Raw genomic sequence first — 10,751 nt, 5'->3', positions numbered from 1 at the left:
GTGCATCTTGAACATGTTTTTAGGTCAGGTAACAAGCATGTGCATCTTAAACATGTCTTTAGGTCAGGTAACAAGCATGTGCATCTTGAACATGTCTTTAGGCTAACCTTCCTTTTTGAGTGTGTATGTGTACTCAAGTCATTCTTTTCAAATTCAGCTGTATATGAAAATAAATTAACAATATTTTTTAAAAGAAGCTTAGTCTGTAGGGAAAGCTCTTCTCAACAATTACAATTATGCAAAAAACAGCATTTTTACATACATGCATTTAAGTACACTCTTCTTCTAAGCTGCTGAAAGTTCAAAAGAAAAGCATTTCGGGGATCTCAATTAAATAAGACCACTGATTAGCAGAACTCTTTCAAAGGATACTTTAAAAAGCATTTTTGTTTACAAGAAAATGTCCCAAATGTTGTCTTCTGCCACCTAGGGATTACTTTGTAAAATGTGTCATTAAACTATGTAAACGTGTCCATTCCAAGAACATTATCAGTTTTTTAAAACAACTGTTTAAAACAAAATTTACAATACGATACAGGAAAACTGCAGGATAAAAAAAACAGTGTGATTTTCACTGTGCAAATGGATGGTTATGTTACACATACACATATATATACACACGTGTACAGAAAAAACAGAATAGAAATACACAAAAACACCAGCCAAAATTACTTCTAGGACAGGCAAGTGTAAGTGACCATTTCCTTTTTTACATTTCTCCCCTACTTCTATTTATTACATTTATTTTCTACAATGAGAATGTATTACTTTCTAATGTTAAAAAAAAAGGTAATTCTTTAAAAAAATGGAAGAGCAATACACACTCTTGTAGGCACTGGGGATGATGCACATAGAAGATGCAGTTACTACCAAAGCAGGAAGTACCTTTAAAAACATGAGTCAGTTTATTCTTTATAAATCACGCATACTTTTGACCAGAAGAGCAAAGGAGCTAAAATTAATGCTAAAGTTTACTTGAAAACATCTTTAAGCAACTATTGCTAGCACACACTCGGAATCTATAAAACCTTACCTCGGAATCTATAAAATGCCTCTGGTAGTAATAAAAGCCTCTTCGACAAAGGTTACAATGATTTAGAGCTGTTCTTAAGAAATGTCTTCTATAAACTTGGTGCCAAGTATCCTTAATCTAACATGAGAAAAGAAAACAAAAACCAAAGAAGTACTGTACATTCTTCCTGTTGATGAAACACTTTCTGAAAAATCATAGTTTATTTATAAAACAGGTAAAAAGCAATGGCAATGTAGTTATTCTACCAACCGTTTTTATCCAGTTACATTTTTTTTTAAGACAAAAATTAGATGTACTACTACTCTCACCCCTGAACAGTTTATGTACTTCAACATTTGGAGTGTTTTCAACAAGTTAACTGTTACTGTATTTGAATCATTCTGCAGATTAGACAGGGTGAGGATTACCTTCCCCTAGTTAAGAGGTTAGGTAACCAAGGCAACAGGAAGTCAAAGGTCTTGTCTATGGACAGGGTTAAGGCTAGGAAGCTGGGCCCAGACTATGTCCAACAAATCAACAATATTTCCTTTCTGATTCTGAGATTTCACTGCTATCATATCATCGTGATCTCCACCCACTTTATTACTATACAGTCTGTTAGAGTATTCAGCATTTTTTCACACCCCCCTTTTTTTTTTAGTATAATACCAATAATGTTAAGTAGGTAGAACAAGTATCACCAATGCCATTTTACAGATGAGGAAATATAAATTACTAAATTATATACATTATATATAGATTACAAAACGTAATATTACTAGAAAATGAAATGGAACTATACAGAATGTACAGCTCCTGACATCTGTTCATCTAATATTCTTTTCATGATACTTTGCTATCTTTCCTGTAGCTTCATCAAGTGCTTTGAACAAAGTGTCACTTGAAAAAAAAAAAAGAAAAAAGGTTTTCTTACTTACAGAAAACAAGATATAGTCAAGTCATGTCTTAAGATATGGACAAAGACAAAAAAAAAAAAAATCACATAATCTCTTACATTCCACTCTCAAGAGAGAAATTCCTCCTAATGTATTAATGAAAGCGTCAACACAAAGAGCTAAAAATATCAAACTGAATACAACTTACTGTAAATGAGAGCTTGGACAAATGTGGAAAATGAAGTCTACATTCGACTAAAAATCTCAATCACTAACTTTAATCTAACTTTCAATTTACAAACAACGATAGATGTATAACAGCTTTGAGTTTTACTGAGTTTCTTTCCTTCCTCTGCCCTCTGGTGGGATTTAAAATAAGTACACTCATTTCTCAACTGCAGAAACAGAAATAGCTGATAATCTTTAAAATAATTTATTTTTGGCGCTGAAATTCTTTATAGGATTGCTATCCCCACTAGGTTTACTTCTCCAACTGGGTTTCACTTAAGCCAGTATTAAATGAGCCTTTGATCCCTTCCACATACCAGAACTAAGTACAGAAACACACTGGTTTTTGTGTTCTAATTTGCCCCAAACAAGCATCATGGATGTAAGCAAAACACAATCATATTTTTAGACTATTTTTATCCTTATATTTATTATAAATAAAGGCACTGAAATAGAGAAAACCCAAAGGCCTCATCCAATTTAATAAAAACTTAATGTTCATTTTTTTTCTAAATCCACACACACACGATTGAGCTATATTATGACTGTAAAACATACACGTGTATATAGTGAGTCGTACTTAAGCAGAAATTCCATTTCGCAATCTGACACCGCGTGATGTGGTGCAGAGACCTGGGTGGGGTGCTCCCCCTTTGCCAGAACGAAATGCCAGGCATTTGCAAGAAGCTTCACTTCTCTAGTCCGTTTCCCTACTTATAAATTAAAGCATTAAACTGAACAAATCAACTCAGTCAAATATCTACTCCTCACACAACCACAATGATTTGAGTTTTTACCATCAGCAAGTAATACACATCATCAAAGTCAAATCGAGCACTTAAATATATCTAAGTCACACATTTAGAAGTAGTAACATTTTACTGCAAGAAACAAAGATTAAGGAAGCATGTTCATGTTTTTCAGCAACATTATTTATTACCAAACTTGGGTCTACTTCTACTCCTCGGGATTCCAGGTTCTTTCGGACCGTGGTTATCTCGTCACTTGCAAGGTAAGCCGGGTGCTCCTCATTACACTTCAACATCTTCTCCAGTTCATTCTTGGTTTCATTGTGAACACACTGTGACATGTTTAAAAGAGGACTATGTCTAGATGGCTCATAATTTAGCACACTTATAAAAACGGAGTTCCAACCCCAATAAACACATTACTATCGCACAACTGGCAATATAAGCGTCATCTTAGAACAGAGGGCAACTGGCTCATGAAAGCTCAACCACCTGACTCATGAGAAGGGAAAAATAGGAATTCGCCCCATTGGTTATATTTTACGTTTGCCAAAATGTTTTACTACTGGAGTAACAGCACCAAGCACCTTATTATGTGCTTTTCTTTCTTAACATTAGGGTGGGATTTAGGTCTAGAAAAAAAGTACCCTGAATGTATGGAAAGAGATAATGTTCTAGAAATGCCTCATATCAAGAACTAGATTACTGTAAAGAACTCATAGTTGGTGGCATGTTTCTTTTCTGATAAAGAAATTAAATGTAAAATGCATAGTTTGATTTAAGTCTTTTCAGTACAAATCATGCCTCAGACTCCTTCTGTGAGGATAGTATGTATCTTTTCTTTTTTTGCAATTTTATTTTATTTTTTTCTTTTCCTCCTTTCTTTGAAATTATGATTTAGGTGAAAGTTTACACAGCAAATTAGTTTCTCACTAAACCGTTAATACACAAATCGTTTTGTGACACTGGGGGCCAACCCAGCGACGTGTCATCACTCCCCTCTTCTCCACCCCAGGTTTCCTGTTTCCATTCGTACGGTTTTCCTGTCCCTTCCTGCCTTCTCGTCTTTGCTTTTGGGCTGGCGTGCCCGTAAGTCTCATAGACATGATTGAACTGTGAAGCGCGTCCCTCATGTGTGTTATTGTTGGGCCTACAGACCTGTCTAATCTTCGGCTGAAGGGTGAACTTCAGGGGTGACTTCAGTACTGAGTTAAAAGGGTGCCCAGGGTTTCTCCTGTCTGTCAGACCAGCTAGTACCTATTATTCTTAAATTTACTTACAGTCTCTTCCCTATAAGTATTCACAATCTCTCTACTACAAGAGGAAAACACATCCATAGTAGCTGTAAGTTTTGAAAACAAGACTCTTATCTTGTATTAATCTTTTTTATTATTCAACTCTTTATTCAAAATTGATGGTAAAAGAAACTACCCTCAAATTCACTGATACTCTAAACAAGCTACCACCACAGTATTCTTTCCCAAACTGTACCACAATTATAGAATCAGTATTTGTACAACAATTATACTTAAATGCAAATAATTGGCTTGTAAAGGAACTACTAATTAATACTCAGTGAAAACATCACACTTTAGAAGAAATATTACTTAATAAAGAAAAATTCTACTGTTTGCCTAGCATCTGCCTATTCTGTCTGAGGTAAGGAGGAAATCTCTGACAATGGTGTTCCCCAACTAGCCTCCCATCTACCTGACCAAGATCTCCATTGGTTTAGCTTAGACAAGGTGAGATTATCTCAAAAGGATGGATTTTCTTAGAAAACTAAGGAAAAAGAAACAACAAATGTATGAAACAGTTTTCAGAGCATGAATCATGTTTAACACACGACAGTTTTGTTTCTTATTCCACTAAAACCTGTCACTCAAAAGACACCAGAATTGTTACACAGCTACTTAAAGTTGCAACATAAGACCTGGGGATATTCTCAACCTCTTCTAGAATCTCACTATAATCTCCAGATATCAGGTCTAGAACAGTGGTTCGCATCCAGGAGTGGGAGGATTAGAAAGGTTAGAGAAGGAGAATCTGATTCAGAGAGTCTGATATGAAGTTGTATTCTGAAGGAAAAAACAAGCAAACAAAAAAAACACTCATACATAAACAAACACCACCCCAGGTGATTCTGATATGCCCTCTCCTCTATCCTCCAAATTATGGTTTCTGTTCTGCGGTCAGCCTGGGTCTAACGCATCCTGCTTTAAAACCTTGTGGGGAGAAAGCACTTCTCTGATGTATTTCCAGATTTCTTTCTAGCCAACAGTCCAAGTTGTTGGGAATAATATCTCACGATCAGGACTCATTTCTCTCTGAGAGTGCGTGGCCAAAGCACATTCACCACGAGGTCGCTGAGGCAAGCCCTGCCATCACTGATTGTTCTGGACAGACTCTAGGCCTAATTTCACTAAGCCCTGAAAGCCAGACATGTCCTTCTCGGGAGTTTATCTGCCTTACACCAGCTCTTCCCAATTAATGCCTCTTCCTGTCTCAAAGTCAGAAACCTCTGATGGGTCCCCTAGAAATTATTTCCTGACAGACCTCCTGTTCTCAGCCCGTGTGTACAGCAGAGATAACTGAGGCACCCTGCACACACACACGATCCAATCACCAAGTCTGTCCATGTCCTCAGTGTCCCCGTGACTCATTTTTCACATAACTCATGGCAGAGAAAAAGAGAAAAGGAAGACTGTCCCTTCACTGTTTTAAGACAAGTTGAGACTCACATCTAAAAGACAGTTTGTGAAAGGAGAAATGTGTGAAGCTGGAAAAAAAAAAAAAAAAAAAAATAGAGTATTGACTGCACCTAAAATGAAAACATACCTATAAAATAAAACAGAAAGATGACGTCATTTAGTAAATTTTCATTCTCTTTATCTCCTCTTGATTTTTCCATTTCCTAGTCTCCTTTCTCTAATTAAAAGCATTCAAGGAACAAAGAAAACAAGCAAAAGAAAGTGGACTGGATGCTGTCACAGATTCTTACTCACTACTTCATTCATTTATGTATTTAGAGTCTATATTTCATTCAGACTCTTCAAGGAATGAATATAGGAATGAAATAGTTTTAAAAGATAATGCTAAATGGGAAAAGAAGCCATAAGAATGTGAAAGGAATAAAAAGGGCTGGAGGTGGGGTGGTGGTGGGGATGGGAACTTCCTTTGCATTTTCTCTCGATTTACTCATTCTTCAAATTATTTATACTTGTCTTTACTATTTTGTTCTTCTAAGGTGCTAGTAAATGTTTATTAAATAAATGAATTCTGTAATTCTGGTTCCTGTCTGAATTTTTATACTTATTCTGTAAACACAGGTATAAAAAATGCAAAACATAAAATAATGTGTTTAGAGTACTAACAGAAAAATTCAGATGAATTATAATGGAATAAGAAAAGGTTTTTAAAAAAAGAAACATCATACAGGCAGTCTCCGGGGTTACAAAAGTCTGATTTACAACCCATAGTTATGAACCAACCCCTGTAAAGCCTGTTGCATTAAAAATTCGAGGTACACACAATGGCTCGTAATAACAAATGGGCATTAGTTTGTGACATGCATCAAAATGTTACTGTTATGTTAAAGATGTTTTAGTGTATCTGGAAGTGGTTTTTTAAAACGTTTTTTACGCACAGAAAGGTATACAATATACTATATACTAAGACAAACATTTGATTAACCAATATTAGGTATGACCCGTACCTAAGTGTTCCAACTTACATACAAATTCGACTTAAAGACAGACTTAGGAAGGAAACCTGTTTGTAACCCAGGGACTGCCTGTATTCGTTTTTTTCTAATCACATTCATTCTGTATCCTCTTAAATCCTTGTTATTTTTTTCTTCTGTTCTTTAATCTTTTTTTGGTTTCCTAAATTAACTCAAATAGGGAATTTAAATGGACAAAGTAATCAACCTCAAAAGGGCGTGTTTCATCTCCCCTTTCATTCAATAATACAGCTACTTTACTTTTTAAAAGAACTTTCTTTCATAGTTACTGTTTATTCTAAAGATCAGTTATATTTTAGAAAGGCTGATATAAAACACTTGAAAATCTTAAGATTAGTCTAAAGCCATGCAAGGTTATATTTTAATGCCTGAATTAAAATGAACAAAATGATACTATCATGAGACCAGAGAGTTGTTTGTTTTTACCTGCTCTTGGGTCCGATTCTTCCAGTATAGCCACCTCTTTTTCCAATCTGGACCAATCATGTTTTCAATTGTACTTTCAGCTAGAAAAATACAAAATATTTTAATGAATTAAGAATGTTATTGCTTATCAAGTATATAAATTCTAATTAATAATGGTCTTTCTTTCTTAACTACTTCAACGTGCTATATCAATAGAAAGTCAAGTTCAAATAAGAAAAACTGTATGACTGATATCGTACATGTATCGGAATTTAACTATATATGTATACAGAATTTAAGAAAAGTACAAGTGCTTATAAAATTCCTGTAAGTACAGTAGCAAACACACTAACATATTCTGAATTATAGCAATTTAGAATATGAGTACATATAAGCACTAGTCCAATTTATTTCATACGTATAGTAATTCTAAGCAACTGATTGTAAAATTCATGAATAACATTCAAATATAAAAGCTATTACAAGTCCACAAAAGCCAAAGCACGACCTTGAGTATATCCCACCTGAATTTAGAGACCATGTCAAGAATAGATCTGATGCATTGAATACTAATGACCGAAGATCAGACGAGTTGTGGAATGACACCAAGGACATCATACATGAAGAAAGCAAGAGGTCATTAAAAAGACAGGAAAGAAAGAAAAGACCAAAACAGATGTCAGAAGAGACTCGGAAAGTTGATCTCGAACACAGAGTAGCTAAAGCAAAAGAAATGATGATGTAAAAGAGCTGAACAGAAGATTGCAAAGGGCAGCTTGAGAAGACAAAGCAAAGAATCATAATGAAATGTGCAAAGACCTGGAGATAGAAAACCAGAAGGGAAGAACATGCTCAGCATTTCTCAAACCAAAAGAACAGAAGAAAAAATTCAAACCTTGAGTTGCAATATCAAAGGAGTCTATGGGGAAAATAGTAAATGAAGCAGGAAGCATCAAAAGAAGACGGAAGGAATACACAGAGTCACTGTACCAAAAAGAACTGGTTGACATTCAACCATTTCAGGAGGTAGCATATGGTCAAGATCCGACAGTACTGAAGAAAGAGGTCCAAGCTGCACTGAAAACACGGGCGAAAAACAAGGCTCTTGTTGAAAAACAAGAACACCAATTGAGTGAGATGTTTCTACAAACGGATGCAGGGCTGGAAGTGCTCGCTTGTCTATGTCAAGAAATCTGGAAGGCAGCTAACCTGACTATCTGGCTGGGAGAGATCCATATTTGTACCTATTCCAAAGAAAGGTGATCCAACAGAATGTGGAAATTATCCAATAAAATCATTAATACCGTATTTCCCACCTGAAAGTTGTTCTTGAACATAGAGTAGGTAAAGCGCAAGAAGAAATGATGAAGTAAAAGAGCTGAACAGGAGACTTCAAAGGGTGGCTCGAGGAGACAAAGCAAAGTATTACAGTAAAATTTTACACACAAGTAAAATTTTACTGAAGAGCATTCAAAAGCAGCAGTTGCAGCAGTACATCGATAGGGAACTGCCGGAAATACAAGCTGACTTCAGAAAAGGATGTAGAACAAGGGATATCATTGCTGATGTCAGGTGGATCCTGGTTGAAAGCAGAAAATACCAGAAAGATGTTTACTTTTATTGATTATGCAAAGGCATTTGACTGTGTGGAGCATAATAAATTATGGATAACACTTCGAAGAATGGGAATTCCAGAACACTTAATTGTGCTCATGAGGAATCTGTACTTAGACCTAGAGGCAGTCATTTGAACAGAACAAGGGGATACAGCGTGGTCTAAAGTCAGGAAAGGTGTGCATCAGGTTGTATCCTTTCACCATACTTATTCAATCTGTATGCTGAGCAAATAATCCAAGAAGGTGGACTATATGAAGAAGAATGTAGCATCAGGATTGAAGGAAGACTCATTAACAACCTGTGATATGCAGATGACACAACTTTGCTTGCTGAAAGTGAAGAGGACTCGAAGAACTTACTGATGAAGATCAAAGACCAACAGCCTTCAATATGGATTATACCTCAACATAAAGAAAACAAAAATCCTCACAACTGGACCAATAAGCAATGCCATGATAAACGGAGAAAAGACTGAATTTGTCAAGGATTTCATTTTACTTGGATCCACAATCAACACCCATGGAAGCAGCAGTCAAGAAATCAAACGACCCATTGCACTGGGCAAATCTGCTGCAAAAGATCTCTTTAAAATGTTCAAAAGCAAAGATGTCACTTTAAGGACTAAGGTGCACCTGACCCAAGCCATGGTGTTTTCAATCGCCTCACAAGCATGTGAAAGCCAGACAATGAATAAGAAAGGCCAAAGAAAAATTGATGCCTTTGAATTACAGTGTTGGCGAAGAATACTGAATATACCATGGACTGCCAAAAGAACAAATCTGTCTTGAAAGGAGTACAGACAGAATGCTCATTAGAAGAGGATGGTGAGACTCTGTCTCACATACTTCGGACATGTTATCAGCAGGGACCAGTCCCTGGAGAAGGACATCATGCTTGGTAGTGTAGAGGGTCATCAAAAAAGAGGAAGATCCTCAACAAGATGGACTGACACAGTGGCTGCAACAATGGGCTCAAGGATAACAATGATTGAGGATGGTGCAGGACCGGGCAGTGTTTCATTCTTTTGTACACAGGGTTGCTATGAGTTGGAACCAACTTGAATGGCACCTAACAACAACACAGCGCTAATGACGAAGACCTAGAAATGTTTATTTCCACAAATGCTCACAAAGTTGGATGACTCCTTCACCACTGTGAATGCTCAGAACTACTTACTATCCTTGAGACGAGCCTGAAGAGCCTCTTCCATGAAGTAAATAGCCGCATCCCACTGCTGTTTATCAGATATGGACCGGTCTTCTAAAGCATTGTGTTGAATAACTCTCTGAAAGAACAAGAAAGGAAAAAAGCTAATTTGATTTATGCCTTATCATTTTAATAGTTTTATTCAGATTGACAACTCAGTGGACATCCAAAATAACAGACGTATATAAACCATAAAAGTATGTCCCTCCCATAAAAATGCAGGTCGTCTTTTTATTTGTCTATTTGTAAGCTTTTCGTCTAAAAATAAACAGTGGAGATTCTCTCTTAGCCCAACTTAAATGAGCTGACTATCGTGAAGATGGTCCAGAGAGAGGCACACGACACACTTAAAACTACATAAAACCCAACATCCAGAGCCCCAGAGTCCGGGAGTTAATAAGTCAGATCATCTCCAGCGCCTGTTTTTGCCGTATAACCTACATATTAGCATTTTCAAAAAAGAGGAGAGGGAAAAAATTAATAATCATTAGAGTTCACTGATAACAGCAATGATAAAAGTAATTGTTTAAAAGGTCTAAACAATTATAAATGTTAATTATTTATTAAAACTGAAAATCAGTTTCCCAATTTTATAACTATTGAGAACAGATACAAAGGCAGCAGTCTTTCAGAAATCCAGTCTTAAAAAGTATTTAGCAAGAATGAATATGGTTTCCAAATATGAATACAAACATTTCTTCAAAAGAAAGTTATAATTATGATAGCCCACAGTGAGATACGCACATCCCTCGACAACTGCTCAGCCTTGTCATTTAACAGTGCCTCCCATGACTCTCTGCTCAGAACAGGTACTTAATAAAGGTTATGGTGGTATGCTCTATACAACAAAAGCTTTATCAGACAGAGCTGGGTTTGAATTACAGCTCAGCCAATGA

At 36.1% G+C, this 10,751-nt stretch overlaps 1 protein-coding gene across 1 annotated transcript in view; it reads right to left on the bottom strand.

Annotated features, from left to right (window-relative positions):
• OPA1 (OPA1 mitochondrial dynamin like GTPase) overlaps positions 1–10,751 on the bottom strand; it is a 97,260-nt gene that overhangs the window by 26,679 nt on the left and 59,830 nt on the right. The window contains 4 exon segments of the mRNA XM_023728674.1: positions 1,034–1,150; positions 3,077–3,217; positions 7,054–7,133; positions 9,826–9,975. Of these exon segments, the coding sequence (XP_023584442.1) occupies positions 1,034–1,150; positions 3,077–3,217; positions 7,054–7,133; positions 9,826–9,975 (488 nt within the window).

Source organism: Trichechus manatus, unplaced genomic scaffold, assembly GCF_000243295.1.
Source record: "Trichechus manatus latirostris isolate Lorelei unplaced genomic scaffold, TriManLat1.0 scaffold00026, whole genome shotgun sequence".
NCBI lineage: Eukaryota > Metazoa > Chordata > Mammalia > Sirenia > Trichechidae > Trichechus > Trichechus manatus.
This window is presented reverse-complemented; position numbering and strand designations above follow the sequence as displayed.